This window comes from Protopterus annectens, chromosome 9.part0, assembly GCF_019279795.1.
Source record: "Protopterus annectens isolate FY-2018-M chromosome 9.part0, PAN1.0, whole genome shotgun sequence".
Classification (NCBI taxonomy): Eukaryota; Metazoa; Chordata; order Ceratodontiformes; family Protopteridae; genus Protopterus; species Protopterus annectens.
In genome coordinates, this window is record NC_056743.1 from 203,355,047 (window position 1) to 203,382,288 (window position 27,242).

The window sequence follows — 27,242 nt, forward strand, 5'->3', positions numbered from 1 at the left end:
GGCATACTGTGGCACAAAGTATGACTACTCCCAGACGTAGGACAGGATGGTTTTTTTTTTTTTTTTTATCGGACAGGGAATTATCCAGAGTAACTTCTTCAAGCCCTCCTTCCACTGCTTTGGCAAGCTCACACATAGCTCTCAGGAGCTTCACTCAGCTCAAGTGGGTGACATGATGTTTGACCTTTGTCATGACCCAGATTAATTACATCATCATCATATTGGCCCTGACCATGCCTACTACTGGCCACAATTAGTCAAATTAGTCCCTGGTTCCACGAGTTGCCCTCCCTATTTCTGGCTTGGTTTCACCATCAGTAATGACTGGATTAACAGTGGCTGCAGCACCGGGTCCCTTGGCATGGTTAGATTTAATTTTTTCAACTGTTTCTGTATTGGTAACTTTGACGGTGATCCTCCCTGCACTGTGTTTTTATTAGGTCCTAGATGGTCTTTGTTGAGCCTTTACCAGTTTCATCAAGGTTGTTCTCGGTGTTTGTGAGCTTAGCATTTGATTCATCAGGTCTGAAAATCCCTCACTTTGCTTCAGCTCATTGCCATATCTACCAATTCCACTGGCCTTTTTTTTTTTTTTTTTTCATTACTCTATGCAGAGGGGAACTACTAATAGCTCCTCCTTGCTCACAGCAGTAGGGGATGTATAGGCCAGCAGTGGTGAAATCTGGAGATTCAAAGGAAGTAATTCTGATGAAGACGGACGCTATATTATCTACCCCCCTCCCCAGGAAGTGGAACTTCAACAAGAGGTACATAGACTCCCCTTTGACGTCCCTACCTCATGTACAGTTTTGGACAGAAGGGACATCCCCCCCCCCCCATGTCCCTTCCAAAAGATCTTTCCTTGATTTAAATTTTGGATATGAAGGAGAGGGACTCTTGGGCAGTATACCTCACCTCTCCGGAAGAACAAATCTTACAGGAGGCCTATAATTGCTTTCCTCCAGGTGCCTGGGTAGTGCTCTTCATAGACAAGATGGTCCATATGGTTTATTCTGTAGTATGGAAAGAGACTGCTGTAACTGAGCCTATTTCAAGGAAGTTGGACTGAATTGTCTACACACCCCAAAACAGGCCAGAGTACAGTAAAGCACCTCTTGCTGACTCCATAGTTGTAGCTGTGTCCACTAAAAAGGATGCCCAACCCATGCATTCTCCTCACAAAGATGCTAGGATGATGGATAGGCTACGGAAGTGCATGTGTGTGTTTGTGTGCGCGTGTTTGTGTGAGCTTGTGCGTGTTCTCAGTCAGAGCCTTGAAATACTTTGCTCATATGGTTAGATTTCAAAGAGACATTGCACAGAAACAGCAGGTACTTTGAAATTTATTTATTTATTTTACATTTGTTAACTGGAGGTGTCTGAGCCGAAAAGGCCCTTTTTCAGCAGAGGCCCGGGGACAAAAGCTCCATACACAAAAAGTACAGATACTTTTAGATATTTAGACATGATCAGTATCCACACAAGTTACAATAGACATGTTTTTACAGTGGTATGCATCACATCAACAGTTATAGTGGAGAGAACAAGCAAGAAAATATTAATTTAAAAATAAAGGTAATTAATAGATTTCTGGTGTACAGCTGAAATTTGGAACATAGGTAGAATACATATATAGTACACTGGTACAGTACATACACTGTACATTAGCCAGTGTTTGTGAGTAAGAGTGAAAACTATTATCAAGTACTCTAGGTTTAGTATGTGTACCTTATCCGCTTTTACCAGCCTGGGGAGCAGTCATGGCACTGCCAACTTTGCTTGAGATGTTGCCTGATGGGGTTTTTAAAGGAGGCTTTGGACGATGTGTTTTGCATGCTTGTGGGGGGGTTCCATTTTTTTTTTTAGCCACTGAACTACTATATAGTGCATCTCCAAAGCTATTGTAGCTGTTGGTGACTTCTAGTAGTAGTTTGCTTGATGATCTAAGAGGCCTTTTGGCTGAGTGATGTACTAGGTTTTTGAGGGCAGAACGCGTATTGGGGAGGTAATAGATAGAATGACAGAGGCAGAGCTGATTGTAGGTCAGGAGGTTGGGCAGTTCAATCCAGTGGAGCTGTCTCAAAGCAGTACAGTGATGAGTTCTGTATGAGCAATTTGCAGCAAAGTGGGCAATTCTGTTATAGCAGGCTTCCATTTTGCTTAGTTCAGTTTTGTTGAGATTAGTCAGAATGGGAGATGCATAGAGTAGGGTGGACAGAAGTTGGGAGAGAGCAACGGCTGATCTTGTGTTGTTGTTAAGAAACGGTTTGATATGGTAGAGTGATCCCAGTTTGGCTTGTACTTTTTTAATAGTTAAGTTGCAATGACTATCAAATTTTAGGTGGGAGCCTATGGTTATTTCCAATAGCTTAGCCTGTGCCAATGGAGCGATTGGAGTAGCATTTGGAGAGTAGATAGTGAATTGACTTATCAGTGTTTTTTTAACTGGTTATAAACATAAGCTGAGTTTTCTTTGGATTGAAGATAAGTTGGGCTTTGGTAAGGTGTTTTTCAACATCAGAGAATGCTAGTTGAGTCGTTTGCAGGAGGGTGGGAATATTTTGTGCAGCACAGATTAAGGTAATATCATCTGCATACTGAATGATAGATGCATGCTGTATGGAGGTCATTTGTGAAGATTGTGAATAGTAGTGGCCCTAAGATAGAACCCTGTGGGACTCTTATAGTTATGGGCAGCTGAGGAAAGAGAGAGAACTTCCCCATTTCACAGCTTGGTACCTGTCAGTTAAGTAGCTTTGGAACCAGGTAAGAGTGGAATTTGATAGGTGATATTGGTTTAGTTTGTTTAGCAGAATTTGGTGCGAGACTTGTGTCAAATGCTTTGGACATATCCAAAAAAAAAAATAAAAGAGTTGACACCTGCAGGCCTTAATTTTTGAGACGGTTTACTGTGTCTGTTGAGCAGAGAAGGGCTGTAGTGGTACTATGGGCAGGTCCGAAACCATGTTGATTAGGTGACAGGATGTTGCTGTCTAGGAGATATTTTAGCACCTGGGTATGGATGCATTTTTCTAGGATTTTGGCCTGGGGGGTAGAGTATAGCAATGGGTCTGTAGTTAAGTTCAGTGGAGGTCCCGCCTTTATGTTTGAGTATAACAGAGGATATGTTCCAGAGTTTGGGCACATAGTTTTCAACAAAAGATCTGTTTATGAGAGTGGAGATTGGGATAGCAATAGCATCTGCTGTGAGTTTCAAGAAATAGCTAGGGAGTAGGTCAGTTGCTGTTGATGAGGTTTTTAGTTTGGAAAGCATGCTTTTGATTGAAGTGGTGGAAACTGTTTTAAGGATAAAGCTTGTATTAGTATTATTTGTGTTGGGGGATAGTGAGGTTGGAACTGTCCTGTCTAAGGATAGAATTGAGTTCACAAAATTTCGATGGGAACTTTAGTGTCAGGGGTGGTTGGTTTGGGGGTAGTCTTTAGGGTGGGTTTTAGTAGCTGGTTTACATTTTTCCAAAATTTTTGGGGGTTGTGTTGGTATTTAGTTTGCAATGTCGTGTAGTAGGATTTTTTGCCCAGCCTAATGCAATTTTTTTGCACGGTTGCGCAGTTCTTGGTACTTGGTTAGGCTTTGTGTTTCTTTGTTTTTTTGATAGTAAAGCCAGGCAGTGTCTCTGGACTTGAGGATTTGTTTGGTTTCTTTACTGATCCAGGGGTTTGTAGAGGTTCTAACCTTGATTTTGTGCAATGGAGCGACAGTATCTAGGTGTTGTAAAGATGTTTTGTTGAAATATGTTACAGCCTGCTCAAGTGGGAGGGTTTTTAGGGGGGGTGCATTCACAGTTACAGAGTAAAGTATTGAGGACCTCAGGAGAGAAATGTTTTGTTTTTCTAGTGGATTTATAGTTAGTGGTTTTGCATATGCTTGTTTTACTACGTATAAGATATATTATGTTGTGGTCACTTAAGGTGTCTGGGAGACTGCCTGTGTGGGGGTACAATGTGGGATTGTTTGTTAGGACCCAGTCAAGGATGGAGTCCCTTTTTAGATTTTTTTATTGCATCTAGCTGGAATTTGGACTAGCTGCTGGTAGCCATGTAGACTTATTAGAGTACTTGGTGGTTCTGATATACAGGGGAACCAATCTAGGTTGAAATACACCAGAATAAGAGTTTCTTGTGAGTATGTGGAAGAACACCAGGATAAGAAGTCTTCAAGGCTACCAGGTGTGTTACCAGGTGGAATATAGATCACAATTGTGGTGATCTTTTTAGGGTGAAGTTGAAGTTGTGAGACAAGTATGTCCCAATTATTGGGGGAGGGGGTACGAGTTTGGTATTTGACGTAAAGTTAAGTTGGACTTGTACAGTAAAGCAGTTCCACCCCCTTTATGAAATGGTCTGTCTTGTCTGATGATATTGTAGCCGGTAGGGAGAACGTCTAAGTTAGTTATGTTTTATTTAGCCAGGTTTCTGTTAAAGCAGCTATGTCTGGGGAGTAGTGTGGTATTGTGGCCTGGAGTTCATATATTTTATTTTTTGATGCTTCTAATAATAATCGGCATTAAAAGATGATTGGTTTTGCTGCTGTTATTGATTTGCCCAGGGATGAAGATAGATGGGGTATTATGTTCTGACAATTGTGTTGGAACAGTTTGTGTTGGAGATGATGGATTTGGGCCTGGGTTGGGGTGGATGTCCCCACTTATGGTGAGCCTGGTGTTAAAATGGTGATACAGATGTTGGAGTCTGGTGATGAGTGTGATAGTGTTGTGTTTTTTTGGAGCAGGAATGAGAGCATATGTGTTTAGATCTGAATTGGTCCGTTATGTAGTTCTTGAACAGTTGTGGGCAGATATTATAATGTGCGGTGTCTATATACGAGAGTGCATAATATAGTGTTGTCCTATAAAGTTTAGGGATATTGCTAGAGTAATAACTTGTGGAGTTATAAAGAATTATGAGAAGACAGACTAGACTTAGTTGTGTGATAGTCATGGTTATAAAGTTTGTTTGTTCTAGTTGGAGGTGTGGATAGGAATTATAGGGTTGTACTATATGTGGATGGGTAAGTAGTGTGGGGTGATGTAATAATGCCTAGCGGGAATGAGAGTGGTTGGGAATATTGTGTGGTGGAGCAAGTGGGTGTGGTGTAATGTGATCTGACTTGAGGAACTGTGTTTGGTGGAGGTGATGTGAGGTTGAGCTGTGGGTGTGGTTGCGATTACTATAAATGTAGAGAGGTAGTGGGGTGTGAGGGAGTTGGGGCAGGGTAGGGGAGCGGAGAGAGCCCGAGTGTTAGCGAGGGCGAACGGAGTGGGGCAGAGCCCACCAAGACAAGAGTAATGGCCAGCAAAAAGTAAGTTTTGCTTTACAAATCGGAACACTTTCAGAAATTCCTGAGGTCTAATGGCTTACCAATAAGCAGAATTCAATTGCTGAAGAACACTTGTGTCCTGGTGGGAGACTAGGACTTTAAAGATGGCTCCAAGCTCAGCAGGGTTCTATTATAGACTTAGTACTGGGGGAGGGGGATAGCACAAGGGGGTGTAAACCAGGTGGAATGCAAAGAAACCAGCCACACCAGAGAAGCAATTGGTGGAAATCGATCAGTGAAGGCCTCAGAGGGATGAGTAATAATTCAAACTCTAGTTTATTAAGGTTGGGGGTGTGTCTTCACATTGACTTGCTTATTAGTAGCCAGTTTGTGCACAGATTAGAGTAGGGAGATACATGAGCAATGAAGGGGAATGTATTAAGATGCAAATAAACAGGTGGGGCTCAAGTGTTACAGACTAAGGCAGAAAGCACTGAGAGGGCTGCTTAATGGTTAATTTAATCACAGATATCTGAATTAAATGTATACTGTCTATTGGACAGTTAGGATTACCGCTCTAGCTGTGGGGGGAAGCAAGGCTACAACAATCGGTTTTATTAGCACGCTGAGAACTACTAAGAAACACTGCTAATGTTATAGCTTCACTTTCTTAACACATACAAGTAGACTGCCTGGGTGGACTGACCCTGCTCTTGAGGCTCAAAATGTATATCCTTGCTTAGTTTTGCTGTACTGATTCCTTCTTAGACTGTATGGGTGGGGTGGAAGCTGCAGAGTTGCTTGAGTGTGCTCTGAAGAGAGAGAAAAAAAGAGAGGATGAAGGTAGTAGAATGAGACAAAGATAGGTTAAATGAAGTAATGAGATAGGAGGGTGTAAAAGATACAAGTCTGAGGATAGTGTGGCTAGAGCAGGAGAATATATGCTACTGCTACAGTTTGAGAGTGCTTCAACAGTTACCACATCATAGTGCCATAACTTAGTTTGGAAACAAGTTAATAAACCATGCACAATACATTTATCAGCCAATTATCCTTTGCATACAAGAAAAAGTAAAATGTTAAAATACCATTCAGAAAATGTATGGTAACACAATACCTTTTATTCTAGCAACTTTCTAAGTTTATAAGAGCAATATTTAAAATGTGTCCCTCTCTTTGGGGCTTTGTACCCCCCCCCTTACTTTTGTTTTTGTCCAGATTTTGTGTGTTGAGGTTGAGATTTATGGTGCAGTCAGTACTCATGTTTGAGACGGGGTTGGATGTTCTCTGTAGACCTTCAAGATGCTTATCTACAAACAAAGATAGACCAATTATTGAGAAGGTATCCTTACATCAGGTCAGTGCTGTTCATTTTCAGTTTTGAGCTTTTCTGTTTGATCCTACTACAGCCACCCGAGATCTCAGAGCCAAGTCCAAGCTATAAACCAATTTGCTGCTCATGTTTTAAATTACAGTTTTGGTGTGATTGACTTGCCCCAAGTGGTATTGGACCAGCTGGGACAGAAAAATGCTTCATGCTTATCAAATGATATATAAAAGTCTGTGTATACCAAAATTATACATCGTTCATTCTGGAGGAGGGATGAGCCTCCTAGAAATTGATTACATGTATAGATCTGCAGTCGTGGGTCTACTATCTGCCGACCTCAACAGATCCAAGCATAGCGAAAGTTTTAAAACATGAGAAAAAGTCCAAAATGGCTTCCCTACTTAATTTAGCAGAAGCATATCGGTGTCAGGCAGGAATAGAAATCAAACCGGAAGTTGACAAATCCGGTAGCAACTGAATGTGCCCAAAAACAAAAGGAAGAATAAAAGAATAAGGATCAGATGAGAAGGCAAGAAGTTTGGAAAAGGCATAAATACTGTAATAAGTACACCAAACCTGAACAACCCCATGTTGATCAGGATTTGACACAGGAGTGATTAAGGAGAGATGAATCTTTAACCAAAAGATGAAAGGTTAATATTGGCGGTCTGGGATAGTGGACTACAAACATGTTGTTTTACAGAGTTCACTGAACGTATGGGAGAAATAGACAAATTGCAGGTTCTGTAAAACAGATGGAAACAGTCACACATCTTGTTTCTGGGTGTGATACACTGGCAGAGGGTCTGTATACTGAAAGGCATTCACTGGGGATTGTGAAAGCATTGGAAAGATTAGCCACAAAGCATTATTGGAGAATGATGTTTATATCACATGGGATCACCCATTACCAACAGTTCATAAAATAGATGCAAGAAAACTAGATATAGTAGTACATGAAAAGAAGACAAAAGTCACATTGGTCATTGAAATTGCTACATCCACTGATTGCAGTGTCTTGCGTGCAGAGAGAGGAATAGTTATAAAATAGCAGGATTTGCATGCAGAAATGAGAGCAATGTGGAAGAAAGATACCCAGATAGTTCCAATAGTAGTAGGAGCAGTGAGTCTCATAAAAAAAATTATAGTCATTTAGATATGCTACCAACACATGCAACTCCATATGAATTGCAGAATGAATCAGTTCTGGGCACATTGCGGGTGCTGTGAAGAGCACTTTTGTCTAATGTCAAAGATTGAAACTGTACTAATTTCATGAACTTTAATTATACTCTGACTTGGGAATGGAGTCAATTCCCGTCATGGTATTAGAAGCCTAAAAGACTTGGAGAAATTAAAAAGAAAGCAGCCTTCCCAGCAGGATTTCTAGTGTTCATAGGTTGCTGGATCAACACCCAGATTCAGCTGTCAAGCTTACCTCAAGAAGTTGTCTCAGCCATAGCAGAAGAGGTCTTGTGTCTTCTACAAAAGGATTAACAGTCAACAGACATGATTCTACAGGTACTCTGTTTAATGGCTGCCTTAGTTCAAATGGCTCCTCATGTCATGCTAAACATGAAAATACTGCATTGGATGCTTTGGACTCAGTGGGATCAGTCATATCAACCAATGTATCACATTCAGATTGTCGGGGGCCATAAGGAGAAGCCTACAATGGTGGACTCATCCACAAAAATTGACAACCAGCTCTCCATTCACAAGCCGTTTCCCAAAGCAGCTGTAACCACAGATTTGTCTTCCCCTTGGGTAGGGGGAACTTCTCAAACAAGAAAATAGTAGGTTTGTAGACCGCAGTAGAGGTATCTTACATGTCAGTGTACTCTGCGAGCAGTCTTCCTAGCGTTTCAGGTATTTCAAGACATACTTCCTTGTGGTATAGTTACCCTACAGACAGACAACATGATAGTGGTGCAACATTTAAGCAAAGAAGGGGTGAACCCTCTCTTATCCACTATGCAGAAAAGCAAACTGAGTGTGGGAGTGGGTGTTGGCCTCTTACCGCTTTCTTCAAGTAAAGTACATATCCAGGACATCTGACATGATTATGGACAAACTTGAGGAATACTGTTTCTTTTATGAATTGTGTCTCAGTATCAGAGTGGTATGCAGTATTATTCAGGAAATAGGGACAACTTTATCTTTTTGTTTGTCATTCAACACAAAGTGCCCATACTTTTTCTGTATAGTTCCTCTAAAAGAACAGTCAGAAGAAGAATTCTGCTATGACTGGGCCCCCCTGTTCTCCTTTACATCCATTGCTTTTGGCACATAGTTTTGGTATTATTCTTGCTGTGTTTAGTACTTCTGGGTTGGGGGTCACAGACTCCCACCTTGATGAGAGTATGTCACCAATGGGAGGTGAGTGAACCTTGTAGCTACCATTGCTGCTTGCAGAGATGGGGCTTGAGCATGTTTGACCCTAGCCTGCCCACCCCTGTAATTGCTGATCTTATAAATATGTGCCCAGCAAGTAATAAAGCATTCTGAGAGTGCTCCCCACCCTGGTGCAAATCAGTGACACCTGTGCAAGCTGACCACGCCGCTATCCTTCTAGTCTGCCAGCTGCCTTTCTGTGTCTTGTTGTCCACCACAGCTACAGAAATGGTGCCATTCCAGCAGCATGTCACCCCCACCCCATACCAACTTCAATAGGAGCTGATTACACTAGTCAAATGTTGGTGTCCTGAGGTATAGTTAAGAGCATTATCCCTCTCTGCGAACAATGCTGGTACTACTTGCACTGAATAAATATATATTTATACTTTGGTGTATGTTTCTGTAAATTGATGTGCTAGTTTTCAAGGTGTGGTCTGTTAAATTTAAGCATAGGTACCTTTTTCAGATGAAATCTGGGAGATTGGTATATGCATACATGTGTAATTAAGAAACTTCAGTTCAGACTCTAACATGGGTAATAGAATTTTTTATCAGGACCTGATATCTTTGTGGAAGGAAGTATATGTCAGATTGAAGTACACTGTGTATCTAAAGACTTGATTTTTTGTTTTGTTTTTTCAGGAGAGACTCATTGACTTCAGGATAACATCAACAGATATCTGGGCAGTGTGGCAAGATGATGAAAGTCAAACCATAATAAAATACATCAATTTTGAACAGTAAGTATACTGAACAGATGCTTGTTTCATAAACTTTTCATTCTCTTAGGCTCTATACCCTTTGTTTACATTGGGTTAACTCATCATTATTATAAGAGGGCAAAACAGTAAAATCTGTTATCTTAAAAAAAACAGTATTCTGATGTATTTGTCTGAAATACTGTTGGTCTTGGTGTCTACAGCATATGTAATTTCAGTAGTTGGCTTTCATGTTGTACAGATGTTCTGGAGCTGTAAATCTTGCACTGTAAACTGTCACTGGTTGAAAGTGTGGTCTGTGAAGTAACCAGTGGCCTGTGCTGATGTGTTTCCAGTTCAGCTGAAGTGTGCAATGCAAATGTTCATTGTAATATTCACTGAAACATTCTCCTCTTGGGTTATCCTACTTGCAAGTAGCCCATCTCCCCCAATCTTCCAAGGCATTAGTCTTCCCCAGTGTTTTTTTTTTAATCACCCCCAATGGTTTGGCTGAAGCCTCCTCATACACATGTGGGCATTGTGAGTGCTGTAAAGGGTACATCAACCCAACTCCAATGTTCCTTGCTATGTATTAAGTGTTGCTGTGTACATTCACTGTAGGGAGTGTAGTCTGTCAGTTGACCTTATTCCATGGAGCAGAGAAACTATCCAGTATGGGATTTTTTCTTGCCTATCGCTGTTTGTAACCTGATGCCTGATTTAGATTCTTATAGTAGTTCTGAAGTGTTTTTAAGGGTCAGTAATTGTGTGGTGTGTGGAAAGAAGATGCCACAAAAAGAATTCCATAGCAGATATCTGTTTTGCATCTGCCCAGATTATGACAAAGACTTGGGTCCACAGTGTGCACCTGTTAGCCGAGCACAATTCATTTTCATCAGAAATGTCTCTGGGGGTTCACTTCCAGGAAGAGGATACATGCTGGGTTTCATGCTGCTGTGGTGTTAGCCAAGGCCACTAGGAGCATTTTGCCGATTAAGAAACATTCTGAAAAAAGGGAGAAGTGTAGGATGCAATCAATTTGGATTTCCCAGTGTTCAGAAATGTCAGATGAGGTGAGGCACTCAAAAAAAGGGAGAAGTGTAGGATACAATCAATTTGGATTTCCCAGGGTTCAGAAATGTCAGATGAGGTGAGGCACTTTCATAGCCTCTGATCTGTTGGAGTTTTTTTTTTTCTTTCTCTGAGGTCTGTAGCATGATCACTGTTAGGTTCCTGGCTTGTCCTCACAGATTAACATGTACAAGGCCCCACTGATAGCCTAAGGTTCTTTGACAGTCAAGGCATGCATGGTGATTTCAGAAGTGGAAAGTGGTTACCAGGATTTTAGTACTTGAGATCGTAAAGGTTTCTGTTGACTACATTGAGGTCCATTTCCCACCAGCAACTCAAAGGTGTTTTTTTCTGTTGATGGGAGGCTGAAAGCAGTTGAACAGTTGCAACTTAGGGTGCCTTTGTGTAGACCTGGCAGTCTCTTCCCCAAGTCCCCCCTCCATGGCTTTAAATTAACTTATTCAATTTTCTGAAAGATTTGTGTCTCATGTCTAAGAAACCAGATATAAAAACCCATTTAGTGCCCGGAGCCCTTTCTAAAAAATCTAGGAGTGTCTGCACTTTTTAGCAGCTGGTTACTTGTTTCCCCAAAAGGAATCTGACTCCTGACTCTGAATTGTTGAATTAGTTTATGTGGACAGGTTTCCTTCAGTTGAGATCCTTTACTCTTACTGAAATTTGCTTGTCCTTTAGCTTCCCCACCAGAGGACTACTAAAGATATTTCTTTGATGGGAATCCAAGGGAATACTCTGAATCCCATCAGAGATGTGGGGCCTCCACAGGTCTCCTAATCATAGGCCATTACCACTGCGAGAGATCCTGGAAGATGTGTTCTTACATGCATCTCTGGATCTTGATGCTTTTCCCCTGGTACTTAGGAAGCTTGACTATTTTTATATGGTCATTGACTCCCACAAATAACTATAAATAAATAAATTGACTGATTCAGGTGTGGTGCCACTGAATTCTAGCAAGAAAGTAGTCTTTGCTCTTACCAGGTACCATATTCTAAGCAGGAGGGCAGAGTCCCCAGTAGATTTGGTAAGAAAGTATACACTGTTTCTACCCTTTCAGCTTCAGGGCAGTGTTTTTCCAGTCCCTCATGTTTTCTTAAACCCTGATGGAGCAGGTAAGGACTAAAGCAGAAGAAAATGAGGATAAGGATTTGGGGAAAGACTTGTTAGATTTATGTAACCTATATTTTTAGGTTTTTAAGCTCTTCAAGAAATTCAACAATGATGCTGTAGATGTGTTGCCTAGAGCAGAAGCTATAGGGCCAGTTATCAGAAGGCATGGCTGGCTGTGGACTATGCTCCTAGAAGAAAATGTAAAGGAGATCCTCAATGTCCCATTAAATAAGGATCTCCTCTTGAGACTCCCAGACCATGAGGTATGTAAGAGACTGGAAAAAAGCATAAAACACTAATCTGTCAGTCAGATTGTTAGACATTTGTACCTAGATATACCTAGAAGTTTCTTCCAGAACATGGCCTCAGATGAGAGACCTCCCTAAAATTTGGTAAGGGGAAAAAGCACAAAAAAAGAATGGAAAGCAGAAAAAGCCTGAGGACTGTTAGTGATGGCATTCCCCTGAGGGATCAGTAGTGACTCAGCCCTTCCTTACCCCCTTTCCAAACCTGCCCTCTCCCTTTTGAGAATTTAGAGGATGTTTGTTTTTTATAAAAAGATGGAAAGAATGTCTCAGTAAATTGAGTGCTAAACATTTGAGAAATGATACAGTCATCTGTTTCTAGAAAATCCTTAATTCAGAGGTATTCGTGTAGTGTTCAGTTTTAATTCTCTCCACAAGTTCTTGAAAAAAATGCTAGACATAGGAAAGGTTCCCTAGGGGAGGAACTTTGAGGATTTTTCTCAAGACTCCTTTTGTTCCAAGAAAAGAAAGGTCTTGTCGACTCATACACGTGTAAAACTTAGTGTTGTGTTTTAGACTGTTCATTTGTTTGTGTTACAGAAGTGATACTTGCAACGTAGGCTTGCACAGCAGGAATTGCTTTGTCCCTAAATTCTACTTCTGTAATTTTTCATTTTTTTTAAGGTATGTCATTGTGTACTATTCTGAATAATGCACTTTAGTCTCTTGGAATTGTCTCTAAATCTGGCCAGTTGGCCTGATTGTCTCCATTTAATGTTTGTCAGTGTTGCATTTTGCATTTCACTGTACTCTAGATGTAGACATTAGTTTGCATCTTTAGTATATTTTAAAGTTGCGGTTTCATCATTGTTGCCCTTAATGTTTGTGTATCTTTTTTCCTCTTATTGTGATCTCCATTTGTGTCTCACTAGGTCTTTGTTGCCTCTCTGCTTGTAGATGCCTTTGGGCATTACAGTAATTCTTCCTTGTTTGTCCAGTTGTGATACTGTTACTGTTTTCCTTATTCAGTAGTAGTGCCTAAGTGTTTGCCATTTAAACCTTTTTTTGTCTTTCTTTTCTGCCACAAATGTCTTTTGCTTGGCGGGATGTCAGTTTGTATTACAGTGCTTCTCTTCAGCGTTTCTCTTCATTACTGCAGACCTCCTTTGGGTATCTTTGTTGACAAAAGGTGTCCCTTGTTCCTCCATTACTCATCAAAGTATATTATAGCTGATCTTTTGCTGTGTGTCTTTTTGAAAAAAAGTTTGAGGAAGTATATTGGCTTTTCAGTTCTCCTTCCTCTTTAACCGTAAATCTCATCTGCCACTGCAGCTTCTTCTGTATATCTTGCAGTTTAGAGCAGAATGCAAATATATGTTAGTCCTTGAGTAGACAAATTAATTGGTTGATTGTGCTCTGCTAACCTGTACTCTGTTTGAATTACAGCAGTAATGCTGGCCGATGGAACCAAGTGTTTGCCCAGCCATTGCCTGAGGAGGAGGTGAATGTTGGGGATGATCAGGATCCTCGGGTGAGTAATTTGATGTGACATTAATCTCCAAGGGTCTTAGCACACTGACATTGCAATATTGGGAAAGATATCCGTTAAGGATAATGTGATAATGAAAACTTTATCTGAAACAAGCTGAGATGGTGATCTGTCCTGTACGCAGCAGGCTTCTTTTCTGATAAGTTTACATTAGCAGTGCACAAGTCAGACCTGCTGCTCTCTTCTGTATCGTTAACAGATTTCTTTTATCCTGTCTTGTTTTCATTCTGAATGAATTTCTGTACAATATGAATTATTATAGCATATTTTTATTCGTTCTGCTTTTCTACTTATAAAAATAACTGCATTAGATAACCTTGTTTGCACAATCTTAGCTTTAGTCTTATTTTCAGAATTGATGTGGAATGTTCACAAAATGAAAATAAGTGTAACCGGAAAAGGTACAACAGCTGTATATGAATATCTAAAATGAGTTAATGTCCAGGGATTAATACCTGCTACATTGATTTAAGACTACATCCAGCTTTCTTTCAGCAGCGTTTGGTGAAGTCATCAGCCCCCTCCCCTTCTTATTTTCTGCCAGGGATTGAGGTGTTGTGTCATTTGTCACTGTCTCTAGATTTAGTGCCACTTCCCCTACCTTATTAGACAGTCTGACTGTTGCAGGTCTTTTCTAACACAATCCATCCACCTCTTTGCTGTACACCCTCTTTTCTTGCTTTATTCCTGTCTGTCCCATATCTTCATCAGATTGTCTTCTGCTTTTTTGCACATGTACCCAGACACTGTAATCTTTTTTTTCTCTGATCTTTTCTACAACTGGTGCTACAATGGCTTCTGCTCTGATGCCATCATTTCTTCATCTGTCCCACAGTGTGCATCCTGCCTGCCATCTCGGGCAATTCATTTCCATCACTGCTAGCTTCCTCAATTGCTGTGCCTTTACCGCACAAGATTCTGTACTGTACAGTAATATTGGTCTCACTACTCTTGTATACATCTTATGTTTCAGCTTTTTTCTTGTTCGATTCTCTGCTGGAGTGCATCGAGTGCCTTCTGTGTGGAGTCTGCATGTCCTCCCCGCATTTGGGTGGGCATTCGAAAGACATGCGTAAATGGGCGTACCTTCGTTGAAGTTTGAACGTCGAGCTGGCACCTCAGCGTTCTTGAAAATCTACTACCCATCATTAGTGGACCGGAGTTCCGCTGTGGTGACCCCTAAAAGCCGAAAGATGAATAACAACAACAACATTTCAGCTTTTTTGGCATTCTTTTCTATGCTACCTTTGATTTTCTGTTTCAGTTGGCTGCAAGCCTGTCTGATTCTAGCTTTGATCTCCTCAGTCATACTTTCCTTATTCTCAACCATCCTTCTCAGATATTTGAAACTGTTAACCTTTTCCACTATTTTCCCTTCTATCACAATTCTCAACTTATTTTAATGTCCTACATCTGCTACTGTTAGAACCGTCTTAATTTGTACTTGGTTTCATCCCATGTGCCTTCAATTTTACTTTCCATTCTCCTGTTTTTCACTGAAATTCTTGCTTAGTCTGTGTTGAATGGCACATTGTCTGCATGCAGCAACTTTGTTGATTTTTCCCTGAGACCTCTTTGTCTATGTAGTCTGTCACCGGTATGAACAAGCAGTGGACTCAGCACTGAATCCTGACGCACACCCACTCTCAATGGAACCCCTGTGTGAGTTCGAGCATTGTTCCTACTTAAGTAATTGGATCCTTGTACATAGCCTATAGTAAGCCTACCAGTGTTTTGGGGGCTTCAAACCACTGCAGGATTGCCAAATTCAGCTTTCTTGGGACCTTGTCTCTTATGCTTTCTCCAAGAGTAAGAATGCCCAGTTGGACACTCAACTCATCTCAACCTTCATCTCAACTACCTTTCTCACTGTAAGCATCGGGTAGGTTGTGCTCCATCCTGATCTGAATCCGAACTGTCCATCTTACTTTCTAATACTTGGTATTTGTTTATCACTCACCCTCTGCAGAACTTTCATGCAGTGTGACAGGAGTTTGACATCTCTGTACTGCCCACATTTCTGGATGTCACCTTTTGATGTTCTTCGTGTTTCACTGTTGCAGTCATCACATTTGGGTTATCTGCTTGCAGTAGCCCTCAGTCAGCCTGATTATCAAAGTCTTGGGTCCTGCATCGGTTGCTGTCTCAGGTAGTAGGGGTATAAAGCACGCAGCCGATGCCATTACATCAGTCTTTCTTGCGGTGCCCGAAGCCGTTCGCAAGTGCCGGTTGGCCGACTCCTGAAATTTTCGTTTTAGAGTTTCAGAACCGAAGTCTTCAACTAAAGCTAAGTACCCAGTTGGGGAAACTTTCTTGCTCTAAACCAATGTCAGTAAAAGTCAATAATTGTATTTCTTGTGGGAAACAAATACCTCATAAAGATTTTCATTTGTACTGTATTCCTTGCCTAGGCCTGACCACAATGTACCTCGCTGTCGGTTTTGTGCCTTATTTAAACCACAAACTATTCGTCGTCGGTACATTTTCGCTTCTAAATATTTTGGTACTCTGTTCAATTATCCAGATACGTCTTCGGTAAGCCACCCGAGTACCGACTTTCCGAAAAAACGCAAAGATAAAGACTGAGACAGGCTGCCTAGGTCCAAAGCTGCTGACAGTGCTTCTCCTAAGCTAGTCTCCAGTTCACTGGTACTCAGTGAGGCGCTTTCGCAGCCCCTGATACCCGCTACTTCAGATTCGCAGGCATCTACTGAGACCCATTCGGAGTCTGGTATGCTGCGAGATGCTTCAACTGTGGAACCTGCGGATGTCTTTACGTTGGATGGGTCCGGAGCCGCTGTGCAGGCACCGGCTTCTGAGGGTGTATTCGGGCCTTCTGACTTGCATATTAAACTGATGCCATCTTCTTCTAGGCCTAAAATTCGAACCATGCCTAGAAAACCGATGCCCAGACCGCATGGTCAGGCCTCTATGCCTAAAAAACAAATGAGAAGAATGGCTGAAGACCTTATTACTTTAATCAGGGGAAGCCAACCTTCCCCCCTCTAAGAGAGCTAGGACTGAATTTGCTTATGATACTTCTGACCAGGATTCTGAAATTTCTGTCTTATCTGATGACCAGGATTTACCCTTATCTACTTATGAGGATTCTGATGCAGAGGACTCTATTCCCTCCGCTTCTCCCCCAGAGGATTTTTCTTTTGGTGAAACCTTGCATACTCTTATGGAACATTTTCACTGGAAAAGCCAGGATTACTCTGATTCTAAAAAGAGGCTTAGAGATTTGTACTCCTGCCCCAACACAGGCCTTTAGCTATCCCTTCTGTGCTGGGCATAGTTGACTATGCCTTTTTGGAATCTAGCTTGGCCCCTGACTCTTTACCTCCTGCACCCAGAAAACCTGATGGATATTACAGGGTTCCTGATTTTCACAAGTTCCTTTTTAAAAATCCTACTGCGGACCCGGAGACTATTTCACAGGGACCCAAGGGCATTAAGGCTACTACTGCCAAAAATCCTACCCACTCTGATAGAGATTCCAGGGCCCTGGATAGATGGGGTAAGAAGGTATACACCTCTGCAACCTTGGCCATAAGGGCCTTAAATTGCCAGTTTCATATGTTAAAGTATCAGCAGCATATTATTGGATTGCTTAAACAGAAAATTATGTTGATTCCTGATTGTGCTGAAAATAAGCATTTACAGGATTTAATGCATTCTGCTGAGCAGGTTGGAAAACATACTTTGCAATGTGGTTTTGATTCTCTAGAGGCATCTTGCAGGGCTGCTGTCACCGGGTCTATACTTAGAAGGCATGCTTGGCTTAAGGAGCAATCTTTGCCAGATCATGTTAAAACTAAATTGCTGGATGCTCCCTTAAATCCGGACCACCTATTTGGAGACAAAGCAGAAGCAGTTCTTAAAAAGATGGAGGAAAAAGCTAAATCTATGCAAACTGTTAAAGATTTCTTACAAGTGCAGCCTCCTAGATTTAGTAGGCATTGGCCCTCAAAAAATTGGTCCTTTCCTGCCTCTTCCAGGCCTTCTCAGTTCAAACCCAGAACCAGCAGAACACCCAGGCTTCAGTCCTAGGGAACGCACAGGGCTAAGCAGTGGGGGGGGGGGGGGGGTCTTACTTCCAAATCAGGGAGTAGCAAGACTCCCCCTATGGTAAGTTGTCGCAATCACTTAACTTTAAAACTTCCAAGCACTTCTCAACTGACTGCTCCTTTAGGGGGAAAGATTGCTGTGCAAGCAAAAAACTGGGAACTCATTACCCAGCACAAATCGGTTGTAAACATAATTTCCCAAGGATATAGATTTCATTTCCACACGTTACCAACCCAAAACGGTTGGCCAGATCTACCCCCAAATCAGTGGGCCGAGGCTCAGAAGCAAGTACTTTCTCTATTAAGATTAAAGGATATTCAGACTGTACCAGAAGAGGAAAAGGGACAAGGTTTCTACTCAAGACTTTTCCTGGTACCCAGAAAAGACGACTCATGGCATCCTATCCTGGACCTGCCTATCCTAAACACCTTTTTGGTGATTCCAAAATTCAAGATGCTAACTCTTCGACAGTTGCTTCCCATGATAGGCAGAGATGCCTGGTTGGTAACACTGGATTTAAAGGAAGCCTACCTGCACATCCCAATCAGGGAATCTTGCAGAAAATATCTAAGCTTCAAAGCAGGCTGCATGCACTATCAGTTCTCTGCACTGCCCTTTGGCTTATCTACTGCGCCCAGGGTATTCACAAAGTGCCTAGCTCCAGTCATTGCATTTTGCAGGCAAAGAAATATTCAAATATACCCATAATTGGACGATTGTCTAATTCAGGCAGAAAGCCAGGACATACTTCTGAATCATCAGGCATTTGTACAAAAGGTGTTGACTTGTCTGGGCTACACCATAAACTAAAATAAATCACATGTAGTACCCTGTCAACAAATTATATTCCTGGGAGCAAGCTTGAATGCAACTTCCCAGATGGCTTTCCTCACACCAGAGAAACAAACTCATTTGACAACTTAGTTCAAACTAGTGGCCACAAAAACCCTGCTATCTGCAAGGCAAATACTGAAAGCCTTGGGGTTCATGGCCTTGTGCATTCTACTAATTCCATATGCAAGGCTGCATATGAGGAAACTACAATGGTATCTAAAAAGCCTATGGTGTCAACATTCTCAGGATCTAGAAGCAATGATTCCTATCGTACCTTGCCTACGGTTAGAATTCCTTTGGTGGGCAGAGGCCTGCCACCAAAACAAGGGACTAACGATCACTCTACCCCCTGCCGCCCAAACCCTAACAACAGACGCATCAGACTATGCATGGGGGGCTCACCTGGCAGGGAAGTGCATTCAGGGCAAATGGAACCCAAGTCAAATGCACCTGCATATCCATCAAAAAGAAATGTTAGCTGTACAGAATGCTCTGACAGCCTTCAAGGAACACATACTTCCAGGACGATTAATAGTAAAGACTGACAACACCACTGTTATGTGGTACATAAGCAGGGGAGTACCCATTCTTACCCCCTCTGTAGACTAGCCATGGCTCTGTGGAACACAGCCTTGAGCTACCACGTGCATTTACAGGCTCAATTCCTGCCAGGAAAACTAAATGTACAGGCAGACGAACTAAGCAGAAATCTCATGGACCCACATGAGTGGAAACTGGAACCAAAGATTTTCAACATGTTGATAAACAAATGGGGGATCCCGGATATAGACCCGTTTGCCTCCCACTAGAACTACCAATTGGACAAATTCTGCACAAGGACTTACCCACAAACAAGCTTGGAAAGTGGATGCTCTGTCCTTTAGCTGGAATCAGTTTATGCCTTTCCCCCTCTGCCTCTCCTCTCCAAAGTGCTTCTAAAGATCAAACAGAACAAACCAAGGATGATACTGATTGCACCAGACTGGCCACGCCAACACCGGTGTACCCCCTCTTGCACAGTGTCACAGCTGACCCCATGGCACCTACCTCAGACCCGTACCCTGCTGTCTCAGCAGGAGAGCCAGATTCTGCACCCCCAGCTTCAAGCCCTGAACCTGGCTAATTACCTAATCTCTCCGTTACCATCCCTCAGTAAGCAAGTATTGGATGTCATTTTGGAGGCAAGGAGGCCTAGTACTAGAAACTCATGCTGGTACCTCAGATTCTTCAATGCTTAACTGAGATGCTTCATAACGGCCTTTCCTTTTCCTCCATCAAAATTCATGCCTCAGCCATTTCAGCTTAGTACAACACAGAACCACTGCTCTTTTCTCACCCACTGCTCAAGCAGTTCCTCAGAGGGGCCAAAAACTTAAGACCACCCAGGAGAGCCCCGACTCAAGCCTTAGACCTTAGTTTTGTTTTGGAAAAACTCACTCTTCCTCCTTTTGAGCCAGCTGCAACTGCAGAGTTAAAATTCCTTTCTTGGAAAACAGCTTTCCTTTTAGTAATCACTTCAGCAAGAAGGATATCTGAATTACAGGCCCTTATGGCAGTGCAGCCTTTCATCATCTTTCATGCGGACAGGGTGTCCCTCAGGACCAATCCCTCTTTCATGCCCAAGGTGGTATCCAGTGTGACTCTTAATCAGTCCATTAATTGGCCAACCTTCATTTCTAATCCACAGAACAAAGGGGAACGGATACTGCACTCGTTAGATGTGCACAGACAACTTAGATTTTACTTGGACAGGACTAAACCTCAAAGAAAATCTGAACAGCTGCTGGTGGCATTTGCTGCAGGGGCAGAGGGGAAGGCTATTTCAAAGCAAACCATTTCTAAGTGGATAGGCCATTGTATTCATTTCTGCTATAAGCACCATGGAAAACCTATCCCACTGGGGATTAGACCCCATTCAACCAGGGCTGCATCTACCTCTACAGCCTTTCTCAGAGGTGTCCCTACCAGATACATCCTAGAAGCTGCTACCTGGAGTTCTGTACATACTTTCACCAAGCATTACCATTTGCCAGTTTTCTCTAAATCCAGAGCTGGCTTTGCCACTGCAGTCTTGCAGGGCCTTATAGCTGGTCCTAATGCTATCTAAACTCCGCCTCCCATCCTTAGCTGTGGGAATCTACCCAAATGTCATGACTGCAACAGTGAAACACGAAGAACATAGTACAGTTGTGTACACTTACCATAAATGTAGATGTTAGAGGGTATTCACTGTTGCAGTCCCACACCTCCAGCCCCCTGGCTTCCCTTTGTCCATAACTCTATCCATCCCCACCTCCACACCCTAAAAAGCTCTTTGTGCATTTGTTTCTTTTACGGCATAACCCAGGCATGTACTGCATACACACACACATGCATACATACACACATACACACACATCCACATACACACACACACATCCATGAGAGAGACACACACACACACACACACACACACAGGCATGAGACACAGACACAGACAAGGAGGCAGGCAGGAAAAGACAGAGACACAGACAGACAGAGAGACAAGGCAGAGACAGAGGCAGAGACAGACAGGCACAGGCAGGAGAGACACAGAGACAGGAGACAGAGACAGCAGGCAGAGACAGAGACAGACAGAGAGCAGGCAAAGAGGACAGAGAGCAGAGAGAGAGAGAGAGAGGCAGGCAGGAAAAGACAGGAGACAGAGAGACAGAGAGGCAGGAGAGAGAGGAGAGAGGCAGGCACAGAGAGAAGACATGCAGGCAGAGCAGGAGAGAGCAGAGAGGCAGAGAGAGAGGAAAAGACAGGCAGGCACAGGAGAGACAGAGACAGGCACGGACACAGAGACAGTGAGACACGGAGGACAGAGGAGGACAACGAAAGCCACAGACACGAGCCAGAAGGAAATGGACAGACCAGGCACAGATAACGAATGGAGGAGACCAAGGAAGACAGAGGAGCCCAGGACAGGAAGGACACTTGACAGGACTTATTTGAGACACACAGAAAGGAGCCCAGAGGGCCGATGGACTTGTGGAGGAAGGAGACACGGAATGGACGAATGAAAGGACTTATATAGACGAAAATGGATGCATGGAGATAGTGGACATGGAAAGGAAATGAGGATGGAAGAGGAAACGAAGCCATGGAGAAAGGAGAGGAAAGGAAAGATGCCGATGGAAGAAATGAGTGGAGGAAAGGAGTGGATAGTGGATAGTAGTGGAAAGGAGATGGAAAGGAGGGAAACGGACAGGAATGGAATAGTGGATGAAATGGTGGATGGACAGGAAGGAAAGGAAGGAAAGGAAAGGGAGAATGGATGGAATATAGTGGAATGGATGGAATGGAAGGAAAGAAAGGAAAGATGGAGTGATGGTAAGTGTACACAACTGTACTTTCTTGTACACTGGCATTAGTATGCTTATTGTGCATTCATCCTGGGTGCACCTTTCTTACCATTTTTTTTGGTGCTCTCTGGAGCCATTTCACCCAACATCTGATCATGTCTGTTGTGACCTCATCTGAACCTGTTGCTTTCCCTGATTTCATTTTCCTTATTTTTAACACATCTAACATTAATTGTCATCATAGGCTGTGTGTCTAGGGCAGTACAACTTCTGCCGGGTTTTCTTCATTCAGAAGTTGCTGAAAGTACTCCTTCCATTTGCCTTTGATGTCCTATGGACTGGTGAGCAGCCATTCCTCATGAAGGGTGTTGACTGTCTTTTCTGTCTTTGTGTCTTTGAATTGCAACCTGTTAGTGTCTATCCCATATACAGATTCACTTTCCAGAAGTTGTTAGAGTGCCTCTGATGCCTTGTTCTTTGCTAATGCAATTCCTTTATTATCCTGTTTTAGACAGCCAGAATTCCGTCTTAACCTGGTCAGTCTTTTCTGTTTCCCACTTTTTCCTCCATTCTTTTGATGACTTATTGGACTTCTGCATTAAACCACCAGATTTCCTTATGACTTGGCCGCTTATCTGTGTTTGGTTTTCGTTCTCACATATGCTGTTTTGAGGTGCTGCCATTAGTTGATTCCACTTATTTCCTCCACTTCCTGAGGTGCTAGAGCCCTGAGTGATTCTTTGAACTCTTGTGCTTTCTCTCCAGTCAATTTCCTGGTCTTCAGCTTAGTCTTTGTTGCCTGTAGAGCCTTCTTTGGCGATTGCTTGCAGATGATTGTGGCAAGCAGTGGTTTGTGCTGTGGTCCAACTGAATTAATTCTAAGGTGTTTCATATTTGTATAATTTTACCAAGTTACCCCTTTCTTACTAGGAGGAAGTCCCCTTAACTTGTATATGGGCCAGTCTTGAATGTGAGCTTGTGACTGTCTTGCTGAACCATGCGTTGACCTCCATCAAGCCATTTGCCAGATAGTAGTCTATAATGGCCTTTCCTTGCTGTATTCAACTGGACGTATAAGAGAATTTAAGTACCTTTATCTGAACTTTTTTTTTCAAAAAAATACAGTATTTAAATTGATTTTAACTGTGTGTTGCAGGAATATTAACTGAACTGGAAGTTAGTCAGTGTTTGCTGAATTTTATTATTTGCTAGTAATTACAGGTGTGGGGGTAGCCACATTCTTTGATTTCCTGTCCTTGCCTATTTAAGTGGTACAGTGTGAAATATTTTCTGCTTAAAAACCTCAGCTTTGGCTGGCTAAGAACTTGCTGTATTCAACTGGACGTATAAGAGAATTTAAGTACCTTTATCTGCACTTTTTTTTCAAAAAATACAGTATTTAAATTGATTTTAACTGTGTGTTGCAGGAATATTAACTGAACTGGAAGTTTTGACTCTGCTCTTCAGTTAGTCCCACCCACCCTCCCTGGTTTTGTTTTGGCTTGGTTTGGTTTTGGTGTTAATCTTAGTGGCCTCGAAACTGCCCGCCCCTCTTGTAAATTTGTGTTTGGATACTCCTTCTGGGCCCATCTCATTTGCTCACTCAACTGAGTGCAGTGAGATCATATTCTGATTTCAGGCACTCCTACTGTGTACAAAAAGATCATCTGGGAAACAGAAAAAAAAAAATTAAGCTTGTTTCCTGCCTTTCCTGTTAAGTGGTATAGACTATTTGTAGGCTTCTGAGCCCCCAAGCCCTTCTGTGTTGGAGGGAAGCCTTCTAGCTTAGTTTTTTTTTCTTATAACTAGCCAGTTTTCTAGTTTCAGCACTCAAATCTGTTTCTTTGATCTCAGCACTTGTTCAGAAAAAAAAAAAAAATTAATCTGCTTTTACTGTACTTGTGTTTCTACCTACTTCATTTTACTTTTGCATCATTTTAAAAGTACTCAATTGTATTTATTACTGCTTGGTGTAACTCATTCTAAGCCTTTTGGTTTAAACACTTGGGCTTCGGACCAGTTGTTTTGCACTGAGAGGGTTTGTGGTCTGCACTGTAGTGGCAGAACAGGTAGGTTACATCCTTCTAGGTTGGGAACTGCTGATTGAGGGCTCAGTGTCTGTTATTCTAAAAGTGTATTAATTCTGGTTTAAGCACTTGGGCTTTCAGGCCAGTTATTTTACATTAAGAGGGTTCGTGGTCTGCACTCTTGTGGGAGGAGAGGCTGGACTCTGCCCTTCTGAGCTGGGAATTTCTGGTTAAAGGCTTATAGTGCATGCATATCTGAACTGCTTCTTACTGAAGCTGGTGTGCCTTGTTTGCTGTGGCATAGACTGGATTCGGGCCTGCTGGATCTAGCTTTGTTTGTGTAACTTGAGCACTAATCCAGGCATTCTCTAAAGTATTCAATTGTATTTATTACTGCTTGGTAGTAACTTGATTAAAGTGTAGCTATCATTCTAAGTCTTTTGGATTAAGCACTTGGGCTTTAGACCAGTTGTTTTACATTAGGAAGGTTTGTGGCATGCACTGTGGTGGCAGGACAGGTAGCTTTCACCCTTCTAAGTTGGGAACTGCTGACTGAGAGCCCAATGTCTGTTATTCTTAAAGTGCATTAGTTCTGGTTTAAGCACTTGGGCTTCAGGCCAGTTATTTTACATTAAGAAGGTTCGTGGTCTGCACTCTTGTGGGAGAAGAGGCTGGACTCTGCCCTTCTGAGCTGGGAATTTCTGGTTAAAGGTTTATAGTGCCTGAATATTTGAACTGTATCTTACTGAAATTGGTACACCTTGTTTGCTGTAGCATAGACTAGATCCAGGCCTGCAGAATCTAGCTTTGTTTATATGCTTGTTGTTTGTTTGCTTGTTATTTCCCTGGAACGCTAATTCCACCTAATACGTGGCTTCTCAGCGCTTCTGTGGATCACTAGTGATATCTGTATTGCTTACTGTACTTATTTCCTTGTTTCACTTGAAAGAAAGTTACTGTTTGTCGCTTTTGCATTTAAGTTACCTGTAACACATTGCACTTAAGTTACCTGGCACTTGCTCGCTAAAGCAATTATATAAGTCAGCACTAAAAATTAAAAGCACTACACCCTCACTCCCCACTGGCCCTTGTTTTCAATTAAGGAATTCCCAATATTATTCTAGCATGTCCAAAGGTCAGTTGTCAATCTCCTCTCGGTCCAGCTGGTGAATCTGGGAATCTTGAGGCAATGTTACAACTGCCTCATGTACACAGACAACCCTCTCCTCCTCCCAACAAATTCCAACACATCTGAGAGATGCAACCATATAGCCAAACTGGAGGCTAAGCTCTCTCAACTCAGTACTGGCATAACCAGTCAGGAGGAGAAGGAAACCACACTCACTACAATTCCAGTCTCACATAGACCTACCACAACAGCAAACCAAACACATAATCACACAAAAACATACTCGGAGGCTCTAAATAAATATCTGCCTAAGCAGCAGAGACCTCCAAAGCAGACACCCAAGCAACCGCTACCCCAAAACAAAACACGTGCAACACATATCTCACAAAGCCAGTGTGCCGAACAGTCACAGCCCTTAAGACTAAACAACACACCTGATACACTTGTAATAGGTGACTCTATCGTCAGGCACACTGATGTCCCGCTCACCAGGCTGAACAAGGAGATGGTCACGGTGAGCAGCCTGTCGGGTGCTAGGATCCACCACATAACACAAGCACTCAGGTCACTCCAAGGCAAGTACAAATATGACTCAGTCATTGTCCATGCTGGTGTGAATGACCTGAGACGTACCTCCCTGGACTACATGAAAAGAGACATAAAGGAGCTCTCTGAGCATGTAGCCCAGGCCGGTATGACCCTGACCTTGAGTAGCATCTTACCATCACCAAGAATGATGCCACAATATGAAGACAAGATGATCAATTTCAACAATTGGCTTAAGTACTGGTGTCATTCAAAGGGGATCCAATGCCTGTCAGCTTGGGATGATATGCTCGACAAGCCATGATGCTTCGCTAGGGATGGCTTGCACCTGTTACCCCTGGGCTTTCGGATATTGGCAAAGGCACTTGCTACCCCCATAGTGCCTTGTTTAGGCAAGGCTCAAAAGACAAACCCACCTCCATAGGTATCACAAGGGATAAGAAACTAAGAGTAATGCTACTCAACGCCAGAAGTCTAAACCTCAAGATGCACGCACTCGAAACTCTCCTTAGCATGGAGAACATCGATATCTGTGCAGTAACAGAAACCTGGTTCAGGGCTCGCGAGAGCACCCCAGCACTACCAGGTTATACCTCATACCATGCTTTTCGGCCCCAAAACTTGAACCGAACCACAAAAGGAGGGGAGTATCGATATTCATCAAAGATACCCACACCTCCAGGTTGGTGGCAAAGCACAAGCATCAGAGACTATCCATGTGCAACTAACAGTGGGTAAAACTGCCTTCCAGTTTATAGCCTGCTACAGACCACCCTCCCAAACCCAGGAACCCCACTCGGCCTTTCTGAGAACACTGGAAAATATGAAGGTCTCTCCAAACACCATTATATTGGGTGACTTCAACTACCCAAACATAGACTGGGAGCATTACTCTAGCTCCAACACCGTAGCCCAAAGGTTCCTAGAATTTATAAACTCAAATGCTATGGAACAACTTGTTACCACTCCCACAAGAGGGGAAAACATACTGGACCTGATCATCACCAACATGGGGACTCTATGCTCCAGACCAGAAGTGTATCCCTCACTGGTCAGACCATAAACTAATCTCACTAGATATTCACATCCCGACCCCACCCCCTGCCCAGAAAACCACAGTGAAAAACTTCTCTAAAGCAAATTTCACACTCCTCAAAACCGAGGTGGAATCCTTCAAAGCCCCTGGGCCTGTGGAAAATACGGCCCAGACCGCAGAATCCTTTATAAACGCATTCTATGAACACCTTCAGGAATGCATGGATCATGCGATCCCAAATAAAACCAAGACCCAATCCTCCAAAGGCAGACGTCCTGTCTGGTGGACCCCAGCCATAAGCAAACTATACAATAGAAGGAGGAAGCTACTAAATGATAGAGCAAAATCCCAAAAAGGGAAGGCATCACTGATCAGTATTAGCAAATAACTACGGGCACTCATAAAATTGTCTAAGGCCAGCTTCGAGAGACAAATTGCACAGGACACTAAGGATAATCACAAGGCTTTCTTTAGTTATGTCAGGAACCTGGGTGGTAATTCCCAGATATGCTCAGAATTAGTCCAAAATGACAAAAAATACACTGAACCCACAGACATTGCCTACATCCTAGCTGAC

General features: G+C 42.5%; 1 protein-coding gene across 1 annotated transcript in view; it reads left to right on the plus strand.

Annotated features, from left to right (window-relative positions):
* NUP160 (nucleoporin 160) overlaps positions 1 to 27,242 on the plus strand; it is a 1,498,284-nt gene that overhangs the window by 408,655 nt on the left and 1,062,387 nt on the right. Inside the window, exons 11-12 of the mRNA XM_044082750.1 lie at positions 9,648 to 9,745; positions 13,594 to 13,678. Coding sequence (XP_043938685.1) covers positions 9,648 to 9,745; positions 13,594 to 13,678 — 183 coding nt within the window. The remainder of the gene's footprint in view (positions 1 to 9,647; positions 9,746 to 13,593; positions 13,679 to 27,242) is intronic.